This window comes from Apodemus sylvaticus, chromosome 1, assembly GCF_947179515.1.
Source record: "Apodemus sylvaticus chromosome 1, mApoSyl1.1, whole genome shotgun sequence".
Lineage (NCBI taxonomy): Eukaryota > Metazoa > Chordata > Mammalia > Rodentia > Muridae > Apodemus > Apodemus sylvaticus.
This window is the reverse complement of record NC_067472.1, coordinates 132,735,131-132,759,727: the sequence shown is the minus strand read 5'-3', so window position 1 is coordinate 132,759,727 and position 24,597 is coordinate 132,735,131. Positions and strand designations below refer to the sequence as shown.

General features: G+C 41.8%; 1 protein-coding gene across 9 annotated transcripts in view; it reads left to right on the top strand.

Annotated features, from left to right (window-relative positions):
• Positions 1-24,597, top strand: part of Akap13 (A-kinase anchoring protein 13) — a 283,839-nt gene that overhangs the window by 242,179 nt on the left and 17,063 nt on the right. For 7 of the 9 annotated variants that reach the window (XM_052160563.1, XM_052160546.1, XM_052160555.1 and 4 more), the window contains 12 exons: positions 6,361-6,428; positions 8,525-8,591; positions 11,124-11,259; positions 12,692-12,804; positions 13,370-13,522; positions 14,323-14,573; positions 16,301-16,426; positions 16,539-16,656; positions 17,768-18,016; positions 23,219-23,295; positions 23,820-24,001; positions 24,148-24,230. In XM_052160563.1, coding sequence (XP_052016523.1) covers positions 6,361-6,428; positions 8,525-8,591; positions 11,124-11,259; positions 12,692-12,804; positions 13,370-13,522; positions 14,323-14,573; positions 16,301-16,426; positions 16,539-16,656; positions 17,768-18,016; positions 23,219-23,295; positions 23,820-24,001; positions 24,148-24,230 — 1,623 coding nt within the window. The remainder of the gene's footprint in view (positions 1-6,360; positions 6,429-8,524; positions 8,592-11,123; positions 11,260-12,691; positions 12,805-13,369; positions 13,523-14,322; positions 14,574-16,300; positions 16,427-16,538; positions 16,657-17,767; positions 18,017-23,218; positions 23,296-23,819; positions 24,002-24,147; positions 24,231-24,597) is intronic. The other 2 variants (XM_052160528.1, XM_052160521.1) reach the window with 2 other exon arrangements.

Here is a 24,597-nt window from a genome sequence, read left to right as displayed (position 1 = left end):
CAATGGAACAGTGTGTAGTCATCTTTCCAAAAGAATGAAGGTAATTGCCTGATTCTCCTGGCTTCCTGACAGACAGGGCCTGCTATACATATCTGTATTATGAAACCCCATCTATTATCTTTGCAGGAAGTGGGAAATATGAGTAATCCAGGGACTCAGAATCCTTTGTCTTTTCCCTTCACCCCCACTCATGTTCAGGATCTTCCCAGGAGTCTCAGGAAGCATAGCATCCCTGCAGTTAGTTACCTACCTCCTGGGAAACCACTGTGCTTTTAGAAGACAGCAGCTTTTCTTTTTGTTTAATAAAAACCCATTTTCCTGACCACTGGATAGATCTTCATAACCCAGACAGTTGTTCTCTCAGGCTCTGACTTGTGATTCAAAATATCAAGTATAGGACATGACAAAGATGTATTATGATGGTTTGCAGTGACTTAACTCCTGACATTTGCACATTCATATATCCATCTACTTGCAAATACTAATAATTTGGTAGGATGGACTTTTCAGTGATGTCATCATCACTGAGACCACAAGATTACCGTGAACCAGTCTGTCAGAACACAAAACAGTTGCCTGAAGAAATGATCCTTTCTTGATCAACAAGAACACTTTATGTGCAGTTTGCTGTGGAATAACAAAAGCGTTAATGATAATGGCCACAGGGGAAAAATTAGTGAGTGGTAGAGCATCTGAGTGCTCTCGGCAGTCTGCTTCTGTGTTTAACCGAAAGCCTAAGCCTCTGCTTGGGAGTGTTTCAAAGCAAATGAATTTAACAGGGTTAGTAGAGAAATGTCTTTTCAATTCTTCATTCTACACCATGTAAAGCTAGCTATCTGTGAGTAATCAACTGTTCTCTCTGGCTGCCACAAATAGTTTATTTTGTGGAAAGCTCAATGGAGTCCTTCAGATTAAAGAATTTGTTACGTTCAATGTTTTGCATCTTGCCAGTGGCTTTATTTTGTTTGCATTTAACAGATGTAAAACGACACTGAGACTATTGTTGGTTTATATTCTGTTGTGTTGGCATCTTCTGGGTACTTTTGTGGTGAGTTATTTCTGTTGACTAAGACGGTAAACAATAGACCGATTGGACCCTGAGCAGGAAACGTTAGACCTGCCTGAATGAGTTTAGGTTTTTTTTTCCTCAGAAACAGCAGTTCAGTACCTGAATGGCTTCTGATTTTGGAACCAATTCATTACTTCTATGAGATATTATTCTGTGAGATATTAAACACAAACAATGGTCTAAAGAAAAGATCCTTTTATTTAGGAAAAAAGAAGGTAAATAAAGAGTTTGAGCAATAAAGTCTATTCTCGATCAACAAGAACACTTTGTTTCCCTCTGTTTACCAGTGTTCTTATAAAAACTGCTGTTAGGAGCAGTTAGCCAAAGTGGCTTAGCTCGTTTCTGTGGCTTTCCTCTCATTCTGAACATCAGCACTGTGGTTATTAACACTGACTACTAAGAATGTCTCACATGGTTTTTGCATAGAAGTGCTATCAGTCCAGACCAGACAGCGCCTAAAAGTCCCGACTGATTTTAAACAAGATGCTGCAGAAAGAGTTCTGTAGCATGTGTTTCTGGGCTGCTGTTAGTTCCATGAGTTGGTTGGATTTTGTGTGGTTGGTTGGTTTGGCTTTGTTTCTGGGGGTGTTTCTTTTCTTGTTGTTAGAATTAGTTTTCCATTTTCCCATAGGATGAAAATGTTTCTATTTGTTCTTAAAGGCCATGTGTCCTTAAAAAGGATCTTTTTTTTTCACATAGATTTTTGCTGCTAGTAGACAAAACAATGCACTAAAGTGCCTTAATATTCCTTTCTTCAAACGCTGGCTGCATATGACAGTTTTCCTGCTGAGAAAAACAATGCGTAGTATGTAATGTTTCCCCAGAGATCTATCATGGATGATATGACAAAAAAAAAAAATCATTCCCAGGCATACAAATTTGTTCCATTTTCTTTTGTTAGATGTTCCCAAGTAAGAGAAGATAGGAAGGGAGGGTATAAATAACTGTATGGGTGGGTGCAGACTGAGCTATTGGCTTTTAATTTCATAATTATAGGTCAGCTTTAAGTATATGAACCACTGTACTTTTTGACTTTTTGAAGAATTTTGAAATACTGAAATCATAGCACTTATTGCCCTTAGGTATTGTTTTAAATATAAAGAAGGCCAAATCAGCTTTTTCTTTGTTATGAACATTTAATAAATGTTGAAGTTCATTTAAAAAGAAGAAAGAAAAAGAAAAGGTTTAGCATAGATTTAAGCACAGCCATTGAGAGAGAAAAGGACTTAGGCAAGGGCAGTCTACAGCCAAGTGTGGGTTCCAGTTTCTCAGGAGAGCCCAGATAAGTTTTTCTTTGGTCTTCCTAACAACATGGTATGGTTTGTGGCCGTGTACTAAGAAATATATTAGACTTTCCTTCATGCCTTGTGTTCTTAATTGTCTGTTTTAAAACAGATGATACAGTTTTAAAATCCCATGACTTTGGCTGGTGTCCCTGGAGCTAGCCATTTCTAATTCACTCACACCTAGCATTAAAACCATCCTATGTGTTGAGTCCAGGACCACTTGGTGACAAGTTTAGTGTTTTTCCAGTAGATACTTGAGTGTGGTAAACAGCCATGTGATCTGCTTATCACTACAGCGTGTGGCTGTAATCCTGAACATAATAAAAATTTCAGCTAGGTTGTGGGTTTGAAGATAGTTAACTGAAAACATGAATTTCTGTGAAAAGGTCTACTGGAAGCACATTCAAGATGTTATTTCTACTTTTTTGTGTTTCATGAAGTAGAATTGTTCTTACATCTTAAACAGTGGCCCAAGAACATGAGAACTGCCAAATTCTGTTTAAAAGTAACAGAGCCCCACCCCCACCCCACCCCTAAAACACAGCACTATTTAGCCTTCTGAGGGTTGGTGAATCTAGGAGGAAAGGAGCAGGAGGGGCCCAGCTTGGAAGCGGGTTTTGGTCAGCACTGTTTTGGTTTGTCACACTTATAGATCAGAATTAGTACCAAATTCTCAAACCCATATCCTCTCATATTGCTTGCCCATCGATGCCCCGGATATGACAGAGTCAGAGTAAAACAAAAGGAAGGATGCATTTTGTAACTGTGATACTGAAATTAGCATTTCAGTATAATGTATAACAAATGTGGTAAATTACTGTTTTCAAAGGATAAGGGAATCTAAGGGGCTTTGGAGGGTAATAAAGTTTGATACAGTGGTGTTTTATGTAAAAGCTATTAACACAGATATTATACATGGACAATGTAATAGCAGTAGGAACTTGTTGGACCCCAACTTTTTGGTTTTTGGTTTTTGGTTTTTGGAGACAGGGTTTCTCTGTGCAGCCCTGGCTGTCCTGGAACTCACTCTGTAGACCAGGCTGGCCTTGAATCCACCTGCCTCTGCCTCCCAAGTGCTGGAATTAAAGGCATGCGCCACCACTGCCCAGCGGACCCCCAACTTAAAATGTAGAAATACAGTTCAGTGGTAGAGTGCTTGCCTATACTGTATGAGGCTCTAGATTTGACCTCCATGACCACTGTAAAGAAAGGAAGGAAGGTAAGGTGTGTGCCATTTTGACACAGTGCTTCATCCTTCATTTTTAAAGAAATACACCTTCATGGTTGAAATTTATTTTCCCTGTGCCAGGGAAATTGATTCTTCCCTCCAAATAAGCATTTATATATCCTGTGGCTTATAGCTCCTTCATGAACAAAACGTAACAGTAATAGTTGGTTTACAGTTTGGCATCTCGCTTTGCAGTTTGCTTTATTCTCCCCAGTGCGCTATTGTAGAGACTTGAAATACTGAGCACGTAGATGTAGATTGTGGCATTTAGCTCATGTGTGGTACCTTCTTACATACTTCAAGGATATGGGGTGACTTTCAGTTTGCCTCAGATAGTGCCACAGGGCATCCTTGGGCAAGGCACTAGACTCAGGGCTAATTCATAAAGTTGGCACATACTGAACCTCATTAGTTGTTGTTAAATGACTTTCCAAAATGGTTGTATCAGTTTTAGATGATGAGTTTCTCTGTTGCCGTATCTTCATAGGACTTAAAATGAGGAATGTGGGTTTTTTTGTTTTGTAGATGTGGAAACCTAGGCTTGAGGAGGAGGAGCTTATTCTGGGCTCATGGTGATAACTAGAATTAGACATAAATTTGGTTTGCCTGCTATGTGCCCTGTTCTCTTTTACATGTTAATAAGTTGACACAGTAACTTTCAAATGTAGTCATGAAGATTGTATCGGGGCTTAGACAAATGGGCTGTGGGTCTGTACATACATAGACATTTGAATAATCGTGATCCAGGCACTGCACTAGAGAGTACAAGATCCCCAGAGCAGGAGAAAAACCTCACAAAATCCCAGTGCCATGGGACTGCTAGTGTTCAGGAAGAGACCCATGAACCAAGCAGATGTTGCAGAAACAACTACTACCAAGGAAATGGGGAAGGCCTTCAGGAGCAGGTATCTGGCAGCCTACTTTATAGCAGCAAGTTCCTCTTACCCCACAGTCCATAAGTCCGAGCCTCCGAGTCCAAGAGCATCTTGACCTGTTGACTAGAACACAGTCTGTGGTACTCCCTGAAGCAGCCGTACCTAGTGAAATGCTGTCTGGTTCCCTGAGTGAGCCTTTCCCAGGAGACATACGCCTCTTCAGCCGTCCCCAAAGACAGATCTTTTGCTTGTTTGTGCTTTGCCTCTGGCCTCTTGGCACAATGTGGTTTTATGACTTCATTGCAGCAGGAAGAGCTGATGACCTTTCTGAGGCACAGAGTGCACGGTTTTTACATCAGTGGCCCTTGTAGGCCACGGGAATGGAAAACTAAAAATACTTTGAGATAAAATGTGTCATTGGTAAATTTGAATCTGGTTTGTCTCAGAAAATCTCCCAAAGTCTCCCGAGTCAGGGTTCCTAGGGGTGCTTTGGGAGAGTTGTAGTTTCTCATGGCTTCTCACTCAGGAAGTTTGGTACAAAAGCTCAGGATATTTGAGACCTCAAGAGAGATGTAAGCTGGCCAATCTTCCGATCCTTGTCCTGAAAATTTTAACAGCTCCTTTTAGCATCTTGATAAATTTTCTTATAATTTAAGCATAATGGTTTTCATCATTTATTTTGTCTTTTGAGATTATAATTATTTCATATCCTTCTTTGCTTTCCAACCTCCTGACTCTTTCACATACTCTTCCTTTTTCAAATTCATGGCCTAAGTACTTGCATGATGCGTGCTCTTAAATACGTAAGTGCAGCCTGCTCAGTTACTTGTATGTGTGTTTTCATGGTCGACCATTTGGTATTGGTTAACCAGTCAATATTCCTTAGCGTATTCCTTAGTTGCCTATACTTCTGTGCAGGGTTGAATCCTCCATGGTCTTTCCCTGTTCATGTTAGCCTGTGTATTGTTTTTGTCCTGGTTCAGCACATGCCTAGAAAATCCTGTTGGTGAGATTGTTATGGGTATATCTTCTGACATCCTAGGAGATACAATCTCATGGCAAATTCCCTGATCTTTAGACTATTAGAATCTTTCACCCCATCTTGGGCAATGTTCCTTTGCCTTGGGTGTAGGAGTTGTTTTATAAATGTATCCATTGGATATGAGCTCCACAACTCTGTATTTTGATTGGTTATAGTTTTCTGTAATGGACTCTGTCTCTTGCAAAGAAGAGTTTCGTTGATGAGGGGTAAGGACTACACTTATCTATGAGTGTAAAGACAAATATTTAGAACATAGGGATTTTGCTGGTTTTAGTAAAGTGGTGGTTGTAGATTCTCCCCCAAGATCCGTGACTTCAGTAGCTGTAATTGACTATGTTTCCATCTTGGTGAGTGGGTCTTAAGTCCAAGTAGTGAACTGTTGGTTACAGCTACAGTCTGCATGCTACTAATGTACCCTTAGGATTATCATACGGTGCTGGTCATTGTGGTTCACAGGCCTCGTAGCTCAGCAGGATTGTTGGATGCTTTGTTCCTTTAGATGCTTGCATGGTTCCTCCTCAGAGAGGAGACTTACAGGTTAGTTCAGCTCAGGGTTTTCTGGGCCCTGTAAACATAATATCTTGATGGAAGACATTTAAGTTTTTTAATAGCCTCTCAGGCGTCCTGTCTAATAAATTCCTGACTTCTTTTGGTTAATCACAAATACATCTGCTTCTTAGTAAAGAACTATAAAATGTGATTTGGTTACTAGTACCGTGTGTGTGTGTGTGTGTGTGTGTGTGTGTGTGTGTGTGTGTGTGTAAGTGTAAGCCTGTCACCTCCTTGCAGCAGTAGTGGAATATCAGAGTCCAGGGCCTGTTAGCTTTCTTGTTGTGACCTTCCTTATGCTTCCTTTCCAGGTTGTGGTGCCTTTGTCCACAAAGGCTGCAGAGAAAATCTAGCCTCCTGTGCAAAGGTCAAAATGAAGGTAAGATATGTCTAGCTTTTAGAATATTCAAAATCCAGTGGTTTAAAAAAAATACCAAAATCAGCTGGTGTGGTGCTGCACACTTTTAATCGCATCACATGGGAGGCAGAGACAGGCAGATTTCCAGGTGCAAGGCCAGCCTGATCTACAGAGTGAGTTTCAGGACAGCCAAGGCTACCTAGAGAAACCCTGTCTCGAAAACAAAAAGCAAAGTTCCCACATGTTAGAATTTGGATTGTAGTAGGTTTTGTTTGTTTTAATCATTTGGTGACAACTTTGAAAACAAACATAGTTGTTCATTAAAATGATCAGTCACCTTCTTGATTAACACACTCAAAAATTTGAGATGTTGAATAAAGAAAATGCTGAACCAGAGACCCAATCTTATAGTCCCAGCACTTGGGAGGCTGAGGTAGGATGGTTTCCTTGATTTGATGTTGTTAGTCAATTTATCAGTGAAACCCTGTCTCAAAAGAATTTTTAAATAAAATGAATGATATTTAGAACTTTCATATGTTAAACATTTCTCTGTGTTTCTGTTTGATTGTCTTAACTAGCTCTGCAAACATCCTGTGCTTCTGGAATCCCTAGCTTCCACATCTAGAAGCATGAGGGCAACAGGTGGAAATCAGCAGTGATGGGGAGGGGATCTTTTCTTTGGTCTTTGCTTCAGGGCACATGATAGATAGCAGAAATGATATAATGCAAGAATAGGTAGTACCAGTATTGGTGCCAAATGAGCGTGAAAGCATGCCTTTTCGTTAGCCTAGGTGACTGTCACTGTTGTCAGCCATACATAACGTATTTCTTCCTCAGAGACTTTCCAGGTATGTCTGCATGGATGCCCACCAGTAATCACAATATTTAGTGCAGTGGCCTCGCTCTTAAGTGTTTATCTGCATCTCAAGATCTTACTCAAAGAAATCTACTGCTATAAGCCCTCTCCCAAAAGGATCTCCAATTCTGGGGTGGACTGAGCAGTTCACTTTTCTGAGGGGTTCCCAAATGATACTAGTCATCCTCAGATCTCAGTTTATGCAAAGACTTAAAAAGTATACCAATTCAAATTTTCTTTCCTCCCCCCAAAACTGGAAGCTGCTCCGACCCCCAGCTCCTCTAGCTCCCCTCATCCTGCTCTCTTTGCATTTTTCCATGGTGTGTAGAATCTTCTGGGACCATATTTTTTTTCTTTTTTTTTTTTAATAATTTGTACCTTACCCCCACTAGAACATAAGCAGGTCGGCAGGAATCTTTGATGGATTAGTACAGTAGACTGAGTACCTAGAATCATGTCCAGTATGTGACAGAATCTTAAAATTGGAAAGACTGGATGGCAAAGAACAGTCAGTGGGTGCTCAGTGGCTGCTGTTGAAATGGGAAATGCATCCCAGATGCCCACTCGTTCTAGCATCTCCCTACTGCTTCGGTCACTCAGCATCTGTCCAAGCACCCAGTCTGTGGGGTTCACTATCTGATAAACTGTGCATGCATGGGGTTCTGTAGAGCAGTGGCACAGAAAATGGCATCTCTTTTGTATATCATTATAATCAATATGGAAACATTCATTTTCAGTTGGAAGTGACCTGTTTCCTCTTAGTGATTTGTTTCATAATAAATGCTTCAGTTTGTAATTTGTCAAAGTATGTTTGTGCATGCTCTCACAAAATTGAACTAAAATTAGCATTCTACCTAAGAATGTAAGACTTTATAAATGCTAGTCATCAAAGAAACAAATGAACAGGACACAGATGATTCTCTTTAGTAAATGATAATACAGTGGAGATAGGGAAAGGTAATTTTTACAAGCCAGGAAAGGTTCTACGGACAGCTTTGGTATCTGTAGCAAAGAGAGAGTACTTAGATCATCTGGAAATGGAAGAATGCTTTGCCTACACAGATGACCAAAAACCATTTCTGGGATGGGGCTGGGGACACACCTAACCACTTACCTGTAGTGCTTGCTGAGCCCAAAGGATGGCAAGCGGGGCTGGCCAGGGCCCTGCACCGTGTTCTCTTTTTACTCCAGGCTTCTGGAGACTTGATGGAGGGTGAGTTTTCAGTATGATCTGCATCTCTTTACCTTCTTTTCTCTTTAGCAGCCAAAAGGGAGCCTCCAAGCACACGATACATCGTCGCTGCCCACGGTCATCATGAGAAACAAGTGTAAGTAACTCAGCACACCTCAGAAGTGTACTACTCAGATGGTTTGTTCCAGTCTGGATGCTTTTGATTGCTTGTAATTCTTAAAGATTTATTTATTTATTATATATAAGCACACTGTAGCTGTCTTCAGACACTCCAGAAGAAGGCGTCTGATCTCATTACAGATAGTTGCGAGCCACCATGTGGCTGCTGGGATTGGATTCAGGACCTTCGGAAGAGCAGTCAGTGCTCTTAACCCCTGAGCCATCTCTCCAGCCCGACTGCTTGTCATTCTGATTTGTTGAGGCTAGTCTAAGCTACCTAGCAAGATCCTGTACCTACTTTGCAGTGTATTAGGCCACTAGTTTATCCTGCCACATTCAGTGACCACCAATTTGCATTACACCATCAAGTCCTTCAAATGAGCTCTTACTGGTTAAACTTAATATAGCCCATGAAATTATAGAAATGCTTCTTTTTGTTGTTTTCTTTCCCAGGATGAATTATATTCTGTCATTCACACTTTTTAAAAAACTGTATGGGGGACTAGGAAAGTGGCTCAGGCGGTAAAGGTATCTGCTGGCATATACCTGCTGGCATATGGTACCTGACTAGCTGAGCTCAGTCCCTAAGACCAGCACTGCAGAACTGAACCAACGTCCACAAGTCATATCTCTCTCTCTCTCTCTCTCTCTCTCTCTCTCTCACACACACACACACACACACACACACACACACACACACACACACACACGTAATTTTTAATTTAAAACACTATTTTGGCTTGGATAAGAGCTGGGAAAATAAAAGCGTTTGCCTCTGGGCCTGGTAAAGTGAGAACAGTCGCGAGAACCGTATGATAGAGGAGAAAGCCAGCTCCTACAGGTTGTTCTCTGGCGTCTGCATGGACTCTGTGGCACGTGTGTGTACACATGCATACAGAATACATATTAAATCTAAAAACAAACCAAAACCTAGCTTTTACCATCTTGTATAAGATTTCCCTTTAGATTGTCAGTATTTTTTCATTCATTCCCCATTCTCTTATTTCTGTGTAATATATTTGATGCAGGGCCTGATCTGCGATATCTATAGTCATGTATAGCTTTGAAAAAATCTGTTGATTTGTACATTGATACATTAAATTATGACATTGTACATTTAATGATGACTTACACTTTTATATTATTCACTGTCATTTTCAGAGTTATTGCAAGCTGTTGTTTCATGATATATTTTATGAGCATACATTGTGTTTTAATTATTTCCAACTACTACCATAAATAATACAATGGTACTTATCTGTGAGTTGGCTTCCTGGGAACCTGTGTGATACATTAACCAAAGCAGTACTTTCAGCATATAGCTGCAGAATCAATAAATGTGCAGATTCTAAGACCTCCAGCTAAACCTGTGAGTCAGACAACTGTGGTAGAGCCCTGTGGCATGTCTTTTAATAGGTTCTCCAAATGATTTTGATGCCCCTCAAGCCTGGAAGCACTACCTTGTGCCTTCTTTCTCTTATATAGTTCCTGGCCAGTCTGTCTACCCACAGAGTGAATTCCCTTTAGCCATATTAAGTCTGGTTCTCATCCATCCTTGTATGGAGACAGCTACTAGACTGACACCCACTTCAGTCTGTCATCCAGCTTCCTTGGACAGTCTTTAAACTTTTTTCTCTGATATTACCAACTGTTTCAGAAACATGTTTTCTTTCTCATCAGATAAAATAACTTTTTCAAATATCTTTTACAAGCAAGGTCCTTTATGTGGATTGCCTCTGACCCTCACAGATAACTGTTTATAATTTGTGTTGATAATAATATGTTGTAGAGTATTGGGTTTTATGATGCGATTTCCTTATATATAGATTACTTTAAGAACAGTCCCCCATTAGTGTTTCTTATCTCCATCCTTCCTCTTGTTTTCACCTTCTCCATCTGTAGTTGTCCCCCATTTTGCCTTCATCTCCCCCCTTTTTAATTTTGTATGAGTAAAAATGTAAATATGATCTTTGTAGAATTATCTTACTAAACATAAACCTCAATCTCAGCCCTTTTCCTTCAAATAATATTTTATTATTGGTTTTGGTTAACATAAAACTCCATTATATCACGTTTTCTTTTTCCATTATCCCAAATGACATTTTAAGCTAATTCCATGACTTAACTATTATGAATAGTGCTGCGGTAAACAGTGGCATGCAGGCATCTCTGTAGCAGGCTTACTTTATTCTTTTGGATATACATGCATAAGTGTTATGGCTGGATCATATGTGAATTCTATTTTTAGTCTGTTGTGACTTCATACTCCTTTCCATGATGGCTGACCTGAGTTATAATTTATCATTTATAATTCTCGTGTGTGTGTGTGTGTGTGTGTGTGTGTGTGTGTGTGTGTGTGTGTGTGTGTGTTCAAGGACAGCCAAGGCTACACAGAGTTAATGTACTTAAAACATTGTCTGTCTTTGTGGCTTCTTTGAGATAAGTCAACACTAGGGGTCTGGGGCTTAGAAAAGTGATGCTTCAATCAATATCCTCTCTTCCCTTGCAGCGTCACAGCCCAAGGAGCGTCCTAGGTCTGCAGTCCTCTTGGCTGATGAGGCCACTTCTGCACCAATGTTTACTAACAGACGGTCCCAGCAGAGCGTCTCCCTCTCTAAAAGTGTCTCCATACAAAACATCACTGGGTAAGCAGGGTTAAAGAGTTCAATAATCACTTCATTTGACAAGAGAAGGGGGAGGGGGATCTATCCTGAGATGTCTCGCATTTGTAGTATTCAGATGAACCTGGTTGTACTACTTTTTAAATCTGCTTTCTGCCCTTACCTCTGAAGTCAGTTTATCACAGTGGTAAATTCTGGGCTCTCAGAGATTCCTTCTTGCTCATTTGCATTGGGTTTCATTTCCAGCCTCTTCAAACATTGCTGAGGCCATGACTGTCAAGTTATTAGCAAAGGGCAGATTGTGATACTGTTTGCTATTTAGGGTAAAGTGCCCCCCCATGCATCAAGGATGAGTCATCAGAAATGTAGTATTTGACAACTCTTCCCTGTCTCCTGATTCAGACTGGATGCAGTCTGCTTTTGTTTGTATTGTGACACCTCTGTGTTAGCTAATGTTTCAAACAACCTTCTTTGCCTCTATTTTTATAATCTCTAAAAGTCTCCTTTTCGAAGTTGTGATGTTATCAAAATTCATTGGCACTGAGTGACTTTAAAACAGAGTACTAAAGAAAATGTGAAGTTCAAATGTGTTTCACTTGAAGTTATGTCATAGAACATTTACTTGGTACCTACTGAGTTGAGGTGAGAAGATCGGAAGAATATCATTCACTGGAGTGCTTAGTAGCACTCCAATTTTTAAGAAAGGAATTTTTTTAAAGAGGGGGAAAAGTAATTATGCAATATTTTTTGTTTATTTATCTTTTGTTGTTGTTGGGTTTTTTTGTTTTGTTTTGTTTTGTTTTGTTTTTTGCTTTGGTTTTTTGAGACAGGGTTTCTCTGTGTAGCCCTGGCTGTCCTGGAACTCACTTTGTAGGCCAGGCTGGCCTCGAACTCAGAAATCTGCCTGCCTCTGCCTCCCAAGTGCTGGGATTAAAGGCGTGCCCCACCACTGCCTGGTGCAATATTTTTTTTTAAATAAATGTGTTTTACTTATCTGGATCTTTTGCCCATAAGCGTGTCTGTGCTCCGTGTGCATGTCTGGTGCCTGTGGAGCCTAGAAAAGGATATTGGATGCCCTGGATCGTGAGTCACCAGTGATTGTCAGCTGCCATACTGGTGCTGGGAATCAGATCGTGCTTTTGGCCCATGAGTCATCTCTCCTGTGCCTTTCATAAATTTTAAATTTTTTCTATATAATGTATGCATGATTTAAGGAAAGAAACTTAACTTGCTGTGTACCTTTTTTATAAGCCTCAAAAGTTTGGCTAAGATTGGGTTTGCAATGATTCTAAACTTTTTAATAATTCTTCATTTTGGTCTGAACCTGAGTAATTGGCCTTGAGTTATAAAACCTACAGCTAACTGTCACTTTAGAGTTTTTTAGGGATTCATGTAAGAATGTGTGCTAGAGTTTATCAGAACCTACTTGACAGTGTCTCTTTCTTTTTGTCTTTAGAGTTGGCAATGATGAGAACATGTCAAACACCTGGAAATTTCTGTCTCATTCAACAGACTCACTGAATAAAATCTGCAAGGTCAATGAGTCCACAGAATCCCTTACTGATGAGGGTAAGAGGAAACTTTGGCCCCTATTACTAAATGTCTGTAAAGTTTCCATGTATATCCTAGCATACTGTTAGCAAATCCCAGTGCCTGCCATCCCCCACCCACCAAGAGCCTCTCAGTTACCTGTAAGGCAGCACATACAGCATGTGCATTGGCAGTCAGCACCTGTCCTGCTGTTGACTGTCCATTGAAGGAACACTGATACTGATGTAGGCACACTCTAGTGCCGAAGCGTTTCTTCCTCTAGACTCTGCACACATTCAGTTCTGTGTCTGTACAAGTGTGAGCCTACTCAGATAAATGTTGCAGCTTGTAAAGATAGCGGGACTTCAAGTTTCAACCTCACAAAGGAATTGTTTGAGTCTTGTTTGATTTACATGATGTTTATCATTCCTAACTTGATAAAGACCCTGTCTAGCATCGGGTATATTCTCTTAGAGGATCTTCTACACTAATACAGAGAATTTGTCTTGTGAACTCATGTATCACTTATAGGAAAATCCAGAATTTTAGAGGTCAGAAACCCAAGATCCTGAGGTTGTTTTTTTTTTTTTTTATGTATTTTGAGGAGTAGGTACAGAAATGAATGAAGGACAGCTGTTGGGAGATTTTGAAAGCGACTCTAAGCAGCTAGAAGCAGAGTCATGGAGCCGGACAGTGGACAGCAAGTTCCTTAAACAGCAGAAGAAGGATGTGGTCAAGCGGCAGGAAGTGATTTACGGTGAGGTGCTTCATTGCTTTGCCTGTATTTGATCTACACTATCCCAGCTTGCATGCCAGTGATGGTTAGCGAGAGACAGAACAACCGTTCTCTATTGCACAGAGAGAACTTGAAAAGGAGTTACCCTGTCCAGCACGTTTGGTGATTGTTGGGCTGTGGAAAATAAAATTTAAATATGCAGCCTCATAAAGGCTTTCATTAAAAGCACTGAGGTGCTGGGCAGAGGTGGCCACGCCTTTAATCCCAGCGTGGCAGAGATTAATCTTGGGAGGCAGAGGCGGGTGGATTTCTGAGTTCTACGCCAGCCTGGTCTACAGAGTGAGTTCCAGGATAACCAGGGCTAAACCCTGTCTCAAAAAACAGAAACAACAACAAAAAAAAAAAGGCACTGAGGTGAGGAGACATGATACAGCTTGTGTCCTTGTGTTCATCTGCTCCTCTCTCAATCCAGTCAGTAGTTTATTATATGCTTGGTTGCACAGCAGTCCCCAAAAGAGCTGATTTCTAAAAACACATCTCAGTTCTTGAGCTACACTGGAAAGGTGAGTTGCAGTCGTTCCTAGGAAGCAGGAGCACAGTAAGTGAGAGCGACCGAGTCTAATGAAGACTTGCTTAGAAACCATGAAAGGCTGTCTGCACTCAGTGGCCTCTCACCAGAAGATGAGGTCAGGTTAGTTCAGCAGCAGAGCAGTGAGACGCCAGCTCAGCGGAAGAGCAGCTTCAGCCTTTCAGCCGGGCACTAGGCTAACCGTACTGGCTTAGCTGGTGATCTCTGAAAGACCCTTCATCTCTCTTTGTAGAGTTGATGCAAACAGAACTGCATCACGTCCGCACACTCAAGATCATGAGCGACGTGTACAGCCGGGGCATGATGACAGATCTGCTCTTTGAGCAGCAGATGGTGGAAAAGCTGTTCCCCTGCTTGGATGAACTGATCAGTATCCACAGCCAGTTCTTTCAGAGAATCCTGGAGCGGAAGAAGGAGTCTCTGGTGGATAAAAGTGAAAAGAACTTTCTCGTCAAGAGGATAGGGGATGTGCTTGTCAGTCAGGTGAGCAGCGGGCAGGTCTTGGTTCTTCTCCTGCTGGCATGTAGCAGACAAGCTTGGTAATTCTGGATCCCTGCTCGGACAGTTCAGCCCTCCTGCTTTTCTTTTAGACTTAGCAAATTAAGTTAATCAAACCCTCAGTCTCCTTTTCTATAAAATAAAGAAAGCAAGGTTTCTCCGCTTATACTATGTTTTAGAAAATTAAATGTATACATAATGAAGAATATTGTAAAAGGCTTTTTTTTTTCTTCAACTCCATACAATCATCAGAAACAGTACTATTTCAGAAATAAAAGGATATTTGTTAGAAGTCTTCGACTTTCCCTGTGGCTCATCTGAAAAGGACCTCCTCTGTCCTCAGACCACCTGATGTTTAAGCAGCTGATCAGCACACAATCTGAGACACTTTATAAAATGTGTTACTTTTTTCATAATATGATTTCATTGCAGTCCAACTCCAAAGAAACTCAGCAAAAAAGTATTGCTTTGTTTTTCAATGTATATCATAGGCAGCCTTTGATGTTTATTTTTAAGATGTTTTTGGAAAAGGAAATGCTGCTAGTACACATTAACAAATAAGAATATCCAAGGCTTGATCCAGCATAGTAGAAGAGTACCAGGACAGAGAAATGGGAGGGGGTGATTGGGGAATGGGTGGAGAGAAGAGGGCTTATGGGACATATGGGGAGGGGGGGAACTGGGAAAGGGGAAAGCATTTGAAATGTAAACAAAGAATATAGAAAATTAAAAAAACAAAAACAAATAAGAATATCACACACATGTGACTAAATCTTTTGCCCTCACTGAATTGCTGCTTCTATGCAGATTCAGAGGCTTAATTCCTGGAACAGCCAAACGAGAATTGAATTGGGTTGGGGGCAGTACTAGGAATTGAAACAAGGGCTTCTCATACATGGTAGGTCAGCACCCACCACTGAGCTGTACCCCCAGCCCCGTGTTTGCTTGTCTTCTGAGGCTGTCTCAACCTCCCAAAGAACTGGAATTCCAGGCTTGGCTGAGAACTAGAAATCCTGCTCTTCTCTAGTATCCTTCAGTCCATATTCCTCACTTGATAATTTTATTAGTATATTCAGTCATTCTGGAAGGATTTGCTGCCTATTAAATGTCAGGGGTAGAACTGTACAACTGAATATTACATAGGCTTCTACCTTAAGGGAGTCTGTAAAAACAGGCATGATGCAAATAAACGCCATTCCGTGTGAGATATTTGCATTTGGCAGATGCAGATTGAATAGTCCTATTCAATAAGTAAGCTAATGTGAGGCCCTACAAGTGAAGAACCATCTTCCCCAACATAGTCTGTCTCTTTCTGCCTTCAGGACTGCTTAGGTATCTCGACTTGCATTGTCTTGTGTGGTTCCTAGTATTTGTGCACACCCTTAGTAAGATTGTTGATGATAGGACCAAAACTTAAGACCTGTGGTACTCATTTGTTCTGCACAATACGATTGGACTCAACCTTTTAGGGCACTTGGCTTGTGGTCATAGTTCTACTTCTGCCTCACCACTGTGAGTAAGAAACCTACATGAGAAATCTCAGTGCTTAAAAGTACCAAACTGCCATTTAATCATTGTGACGGAGTGTGTGCATGTGGGGCGGGAGGAGAGGGGTGTAAGGAAGCACTATTGGTTTTAACAATAAGACTGGAAACTTTCTAAAGAATGATACCCAGATTTGTGGTGTAACTCCTGTTCCCTTTCTTGGGCAGTTCTCGGGTGAGAATGCAGAGCGCTTAAAGAAGACATATGGCAAGTTCTGTGGACAGCACAACCAGTCTGTCAACTACTTCAAAGACCTCTACACCAAGGATAAGCGTTTCCAAGCCTTTGTGAAGGTACTGACCTGAAAGACAAGCATCCCCATCATGGTCAAGAGTATAAGCACGCCATTTTGGCTAGACCCATCTTCCTCACTCGGTGACTAACAGTTTATTCGCTCCCTTGCAGAAGAAGATGAGCAGTTCAGTAGTAAGAAGGCTGGGAATTCCAGAGTGCATATTACTTGTAACTCAGAGGATCACCAAGTACCCAGTTTTATTCCAAAGGATACTGCAATGTACCAAAGGTGAGTCTCCTTGTAAACTAAGATCTATACAGTCCTGGAAACCACTGTAGCAGAGCTCTATCATAACTCTAGCAGACCTGCCTGAGTACCTGTATTTATGTCAGTGATTGTTTGTTTGTCTGTTTGTTTGTTTGTTTGTTTCTTTGTGGGCACAGTGATTCTCACTCTGGCCCAGGCTGACCTAAATTCACAGCAGTTCTTCCTTCAACATCCCCAAAAAGTGCTCAGATTTCAGGTGTGAGACACCATACCCAACATCTGGAGTCTATCTTGAAAGCATCTTTTCTTGCCTATTTATTTTGTTGCCATTTTTAGTTTTTTGAAACCATGCTTTCCTGTGTAGCACAGTCTACTCTCAAAGGCACTCCCCTGCTTAGCCTCCCACCTGCTGAGATTATAGGGAAACCAAACTACAAGTGTAAGGCCTGGGAAGACTTAGAGCAGATTCCAGTGCAACTTGGCCAGCCAGTGAGGCCTGGTATCAAGGAGGCAAACACAGAACCCGTGGAGGCACAGCTGAGTGCTAGAGTGCTTCCTGGACATGTAGAAGGCCCCGGGCTCTTCTGAAATACCAGCTTGTAATGGGAAATCACTACAACTGGGGTGATAGATGATACCAAGGAGGGGCCATGTATTGGTCCTCTTAAAAATTTAAGTGCCCTGAGCACTAGTTCTGATAAAGTTGGATTTGGTCAGCAGTTCCTGCCATTTCTTCCCATAAGTGCTAAAATTGTTACTCTGTCTCATCTAATCCCTATGTAGTAGTTTCTCTCAGTTAATGCTTCTCCTGGGCAGTTATATCAATAGCATTAAATGTTATAAGGCAGTAGCATTCAAGAGTAGGTAGAGATATAACTGAGGCTGGTGATTCACCCCTACTGCTCTCACTCCCTAAAGCATTGGTTTCTTTTATTTTGGAACATATAATTACATATCATCCATAGCATTGAGAACATCTAACGTCTTTGAATAGCAGGAAAGGCAGGCATGTGACTTGGCGTCTTAGCTCCAGTGTGAAAGGCTGATAAACAGCAAAGGGAATGTAATGATGCAGACTCCTCCCCTTCTGCACTGTGGATCCATTAAAGTAGAATTGGTCTTCTCTCCCAAGACAATGAAGTGGAGCAGGAAGACCTCACTCAGTCCTTGAGTCTGGTAAAGGAAGTGATTGGAGCCGTGGACAGCAAAGTGGCAAGTTACGAGAAGAAAGTGCGTCTAGGTGAGATTTATGCGAAGACGGATAGCAAGTCGATCATGAGAATGAAGAGTGGGCAGATGTTCGCCAAGGAGGACCTGAGACGGAAGAAGCTGGTGCGGGACGGGAGCGTGTTTCTGAAGAGCACAACAGGAAGGCTGAAAGGTAAGACTGTGTCCATGTCTGTGAGACTGAGGAGAACAGGAAACATCCAGACACCATGCAGGATGACAGCAGGAAGCAGTCTGTTGGGGAAGACATATTCCTCCAGAGAGGCGCTGAGTGGCCATTGTGGGATTAGGGTCAGTGCCAGAATTGTCTGAGTTAGGGACCGTGAGTCTGTGAGGCTGACAATTCATCATTTCCAAAGACCTTCTGAGACCTTAGAGAAGCTGGGTGGTGGTGGCACACGCCTTTAATCCCAGCACTTGGGAGGCAGAGGCAGGTGAATTTCTGAGTTCGAGGCCAGCCTGGTCTACAGAGTGAGTTCCAGGACAGTCAAGAGCTACACAGAGAAAAGAGAGAGAGAGAGAGAGAGACCTTAGAGAAAGGCAAATCTTACTTAAACTAGGTTCATTATTACTTTATTATATTCATTTTTCGCTAAAGCCAAATAGATCATTACAGGTTTCTCATTTGTTTCTTATGAGTTCTCGCTTTTCATTGGTCACCTACAATAATTTAAGGAAGTTAGAGGGTATTTTTTTAACTCATCAGTACATCTTACCTTTATGAAAGCCGTCAGTTTCTCAAACCTTTCCTGGATAGGTGTCGTGCCTATGTGAGCTCTAACCTCCCAGCAGCTGCAGCCTTCCTGCCACAGTCCTGGGCTCAGTGAGCTGAGGGTCCGTGCAGGCCTCAGGTGCTCTGTTGTCCAGTAGCACTTGGCTATCAGAAGGGATATTTCCTTCCCTGTCTCAGGGAAGTGATGATGCCAATAGGTGTCTGCTGTCAAGCATGCAGTTGCCCTTAGCGTAGCTTTAACATGCTAAGGACATAGTACAGAAGTCCCTGCCAGGCAGCTGGCTTCCAACCCGCGAGAAAGAGGCCCTTGTTCTCCAGTGTGGTGGGTACTGGAATGAGAGGAAGGAGGAATGGCAGCAGAGGTAAGGCTTGAAGAATGAAGGGGAAGATAATACTGGAGGTTGGAAAGCATGGAGCTGGGAGGGCCTGGGAACCCAGAGAAAGTTACCTCTTCTGGGCTCCCAGAGAGACTTCAGAGAGTGATAGGAGATAAGAAACTGCTGGGCTCCAGCTGCCAAGGTGCCCTGCACATGCTCAGGAGTTGGCACACAATGCTCTTGCTGGCAGTGGGGCACGGAGTAGGCTCACAATAAAAGGGATTCACATGAGAAAAGGGTAAATTCACTGTGACTGTTTGGTTTTTCGTTAGCTTGTTTGTTTTTTTCAACATAACTATGGGTAGCGTAGAGTACACTGGAAGTCACAAAGGCATTGGAGTTGTTGGGGGTATTTAAGAAAGCACCCACGAATGCCTGCACAGCAGTGGGGGAAAGCATGGGTAATTTTTAAAGTGTCCCTCACTACAGTCAGTGGTGTTTCAGATGCCCTGTGATGAGCCTGAATTATGCATGCCTTTCTTCCAGCCCTTCTGTTCTGTGGTGGTCTGAGGGCCTAGCCCAAAGCTCTTTCCACACCACCACTTTGAGACAGTCTTTGAAGCAGGCTGGCGGTTCAGAAAGGCCCATCCTTCTCCCTAGGACCTCAGTTTGTGCAAGCTGCTGTCTGAAGCCAACACTTTATACTCTCCCTTCCTTGGCAGTTTATTCTCAAAATAAAAACAAATAGGTTCCAGCTGTCGGAAGAAAGCTGTGGTCAGATCAATAGCAGAACAGTAAGTTTCTGCCTAGAAATGCCTGCTGGGAGAGCGGTGTGCTGCTTAGTCCTTTTCCCATCCCAGTGAACCGTGCCAAGAACAGCCAGTACGGCGATGGGTTCCCCGTTGAAGGGGTGGGATTGTTCTTCTCTGATACGTAACACTGATCAGATAAACCTCAGGATCCTACAAAGTTAAAAACTGTGCTTTTAGAACTTAGTTTTGGTGAATATCTGAATTATTCTAAAGTAAACTTAAAAAACTTGTCAAAACTAATGATAGGGCATGGAAAAATACTGTTGTCTAGTCTGAAGATTTAGACGTCTTAGCTCCTGTTTGTTGTGTGGTGTTGTGGGGGATTCTGGTGACAGAGGTTGAAGAAGGGATGATAGGCTGCATAAATCACCCCCCTGCTTCCCAGGGAACCGTCAGCTACACTTTTCCCAAGGGGAAGATGGAAAGGGTCAGCCTGGTAGTTCTCACCAGCTGGCCAGATGTGCGTTTTCCTTGGGGGATAAAAGAAAATGTCCCTCTGTATGCCTAGAGGAATAGTCTCATCATGAGGGTTTTTTGTTTTTTGAAGTTTTAAGTTCTGGGATCCAATTAGAGATGTTGAGTTGTTCTGTTCCATTCCAGGGATAGGGATGGCTGGTGACAGAACCTAGATCTACTTGAGTGTTAGACACTGCTGACACTCTGTTGGGGGCTTTGTGGCCTTTGTTTGTTTGTTTGTTTGTTTGTTTGTTTGTTTGTTTTTCAAGACAGGGTTTCCCTATGTATGTCTGTCCTGGAACTCACTCAGTCTGGCCTCAAACTTACAGAGACCCTTCTGACTCCACCCCGAGTTCTGGGATTGAAAGTATGCACCACCACCACCACCACCACTACCACCACCACCACCACCCTGATTGTGTGTATCATGTTTAACATTCTGCAATTTATACTCAACCTAGTTTGACCATGATAATTTGGACAAAACAAGGATTGTTTTTGCCTGAGTATTCTCTAATTTTCTTAGCATACGAAACAATGGGTTTCATTATGATACTTTAATACACGTACATGGTTGTTTATTCCACCACCGCCTTCTTCTGGTCCTCTGTCCCCAGATAGTCCTCCTTCAGCTTTCATATCATATATTACAAATAATTCAATTTAGATCTGCATATGAGAGAAAACCTAGTATTTTATCACTTACCTCCCCCATTACACTATTTTCTCCCACACATGGCTTTGTCTTAATGGAACGGAAGAGAGCTGACTAACTAACGGTAGACGCTGAACTTACTTCTGCCTACAAAGCTACATATGTGTCTGCTATACGGATGTCTGTGCAAGTGTTCTAATTTTCTTTCTGCTGATGTGATTAAAAACACCCTTTATGAAAAGCAAAACTAACTTCCTTAGTGGGGAAGAAAGTTTATTTAGCTTGCCTTCCAGGTCACAGTCAGGAGAGGAACTTAAACAAGAGCCATGAGAAGTGCTGGGTGCTGATTCACTCTCTGTCTTGCTCACCAGCTCCTGCTTAGCCAGCTTTCTTACATAGCCCAGATCATCCAGAGAATGGTTCTACCTACGGGCTGAGGCCTTCCTCGGAAATTAAGGAGCTCCCCCCCAGACACAACCACAGGCCTCCTTTTTTTTTTTTTTTTTTTTTTTTTTTGAGACAGGGTTTCTCTGTGTAGCCCTGGCTTTCCTGGAACTCACAATGTAAACCAGGCTGGCCTCCCGAGTGCTGGGATTAAAGGCGTGTGCCACCACCGCCTGGCTAGCCACAGGCCTTCTTGACCTAGACAAGTCCTCAGTGGAGGCTTTCCTCTCAGACAACTCTAGGCTGTGTCAGGTCAACAATTAAAGCTGCCTGGGACAAGATGAGGTGAGATGGGGTAGAATATTGGGGATAGGGGTTTTGTCTTTTGCTTTGAAATATATCTGGCCTGTTTGTGAGGGGTAGCCGGTAAGAGAATCTCAGGTATCCCAGGCTAGTCACAAACTCAGCTGAGGATCACCTCGAACTCCCCAAGTACTAGGATTACAGGTATGCACCACCACACTCATTTTATGCAGTGCTGGGGATTGAACCAGGTTTTTATGAGTGTGAGCCCAATAGTCTTGTTCTCTAAGGGGTATGAGAAAGCCTCTGCTTTATCATACTTAAGTATTGCTACACATCACTTCTGGGCAGCTTCCTGGCCGCTCTTTCCCATTAATATAATGAGAAATTGGAAAAGATTACAAATTGTGGGCTGTGAATTTAGGTCTCAGGTAGAGTGATTTCCTAGCATGCACAGAACCTAGGGTTTCATCTCTAACACTAGAGGAGAGTGGAGAAGACAGAAGAATATTCCATGGAGTATGTTGGTAAAAGGTTGGCTGCTATTTATCATTGGTTGAAGTTCATCTTTATTCTTTTTTTAAGAATTATTTATTTTATGTTTGAGTACACAATAGCTGTCTTCAGACATACTAGCAGAGGGCATCCGTTGCCATTACAGATGGTTGTGAGTCATCGTATGGTTGCTGGGAATTGAACTCAGGACCTCTGGAAGGATGGTCAGTGCTCTTAACCACTGAGCCATCACTCCAATTCCTCACCTTTATTCTTAAAAGTATTTTATACTTAAAACTTTGCAGTACAGAGTAATGACTTAGTTGAATAGTCACCTTTTGAATGACTTTCTGTGTAGGTATGAAGATCTGAATCAGATTTCTAGAACTGACATAAAAAGACAGATACAGTGATGCATACCTTTAACCTGGGTAAGAAGGGCATCAATTAGAGACAGAAAGATCCCCAAAACTCACTGACTAGCTTGTCCAGCCAAAAATGATAAGTTCTAGCCAGGTTCGGTGAAAGAAGCCTGTTTTTAAAATAAGGTAAAAAGAGTGACAGAGGAAGACACCCAAAGTCAGCTTCTGGAAGACAGACAAATAAACACACACACACACACACACACACACACACACGCAATACAAGATGTATCACTTAACCTTTTCTGAGATAAGGCTTATGAAGTGCCTGAAATGGCGCTAGGATGAAAGCCGTTACTTGCTTTGCCAGTAACTTAGTATGTTTGAATCCTCTGTTCTATGGATCAACTAATGTTTGTTAAAACATCACAGGAAGGCGAAGCTACAAGTGACACATCGATTTACAACGTGTGAATTTCTCATTTCTCCATGCACCAGTATCATAAAGGAATTTATATTATTGTCCATTTTTGATCTGAAATGTATATTCTCCCCTCTTGTTTCTAATAGAGAAAGCTGGGGTTTCACTGTATGTAATACTGTTACTATACTTACGGTTGAAAGCAACAATTCTCTAAAGATTTGTGAAATGCTAGATGGTATAGTTCATTAAAGATAACAAAATAAGTTCGAAGACTTTAAAAATAGAATAAACCACCTCTAAGTTCTAGCGAACAGCTCTAATTCCTGCACATTGCAGACCATTGGGGGAGGGTGGTTGCTGAACCTGATTTTATTATGAAAAGCTTGTCTTTCTCTTTCCCACTTCTACTTTGCAGAGGTTCAAGCAGTTCTACTCACTGACATTTTAGTTTTCCTTCAAGAAAAAGACCAGAAATACGTGTTTGCATCATTGGTGAGCTGAATTCTTACTTTCTTCTCATTGAAATGTCATGCTCAGACGAGCTAGGTTGGGTGTAACTGTAACAGCTAGCATTATTATGTCTGTCATCTGCCTGTGGCTCACCTGGCCACTGAAACCCACAGGGCTCATGATAGATGACTCCTCTGAGGGATTTCTTCCATGCCCCTGTCATGTTTTTGTTATTACTCCTTTCCACTGCAAAGTTATTTTTATGCTCCTTCAAAATCTTTTTGAATGCCCTGAACACTTGGTGATTTGGTCACGATAGAAATCCATTTGTGGAATGTGTCTCCAGATTCATCATGCAGAAAACAGCTTGTACAAAATTGAGTAGGATGATGAAATACTTATCTGGAAGCTAGGAGAGTTTTTTTGGGAAGAGGGCTAAAGTGATTTTGTTTTGTTTACTAAGTCCTATGTATTTAAAGCTGTCTGGTCTTACTTTAAGTCAGAGCTGTCCTCAAGAGAGAGTGTACTGTATGCATCTCTTATACTTGCCTCCCTGCTCTGTCCAGGATCATAAGTCAACAGTGATCTCCTTAAAGAAGCTGATTGTAAGAGAAGTGGCCCATGAGGAGAAAGGCCTGTTCCTCATCAGCATGGGGGTGAAAGATCCAGAGATGGTGGAGGTCCATGCAAGCTCCAGAGAGGAGCGGAATAGCTGGATTCAAATCATTCAGGATACAATCAACTCCCTGTACGTGAGCCTTTTCCACTCTCTTCTTACCTCCATGTGTGTCCTGAGGACACGCAGTGACCACATAACTGACATCAGAGGCATCTTGTTTGTCTGTCTGTTTTCTTGTTTGTCTGTTTCATCCTGCTTTATTTCGGTTATATCAGGAATAGAGATGAAGATGAAGGAATTCCCAGTGAGAATGAGGAAGAAAAGAAATTGTTGGATACCAAAGCCCGGGAGTTAAAAGGTAAAATGTTGGAAATGGAACAGCACTAAGAATAGTCTAGTGGCTCAGTGGCTAAGAGCACGGGTTACACTTGCAGAGGATCTGGATTCAATTCTGAGCACTCTAGCCAACTGCCCAACAAATGTTAAGGAAGACTTTATCCTTGTCATCCTAATTATAGGCTAATAGACTTGATATAATGGGGGTCTGAAGTTAACGATCTTTTCTCCTCTCCCATCCTTCAGGGTAACAGAATGGTGTTACTAAACTCTGTTCACTTAACTCCTGGTCTTATTTCTACCCAAAGAACTTTTAAAAAATTCAACTAATATATAGTAAAGACAAGAAGACTACCAGGCTGTACTGCTTAATGAGAGGGCGTGTAGTA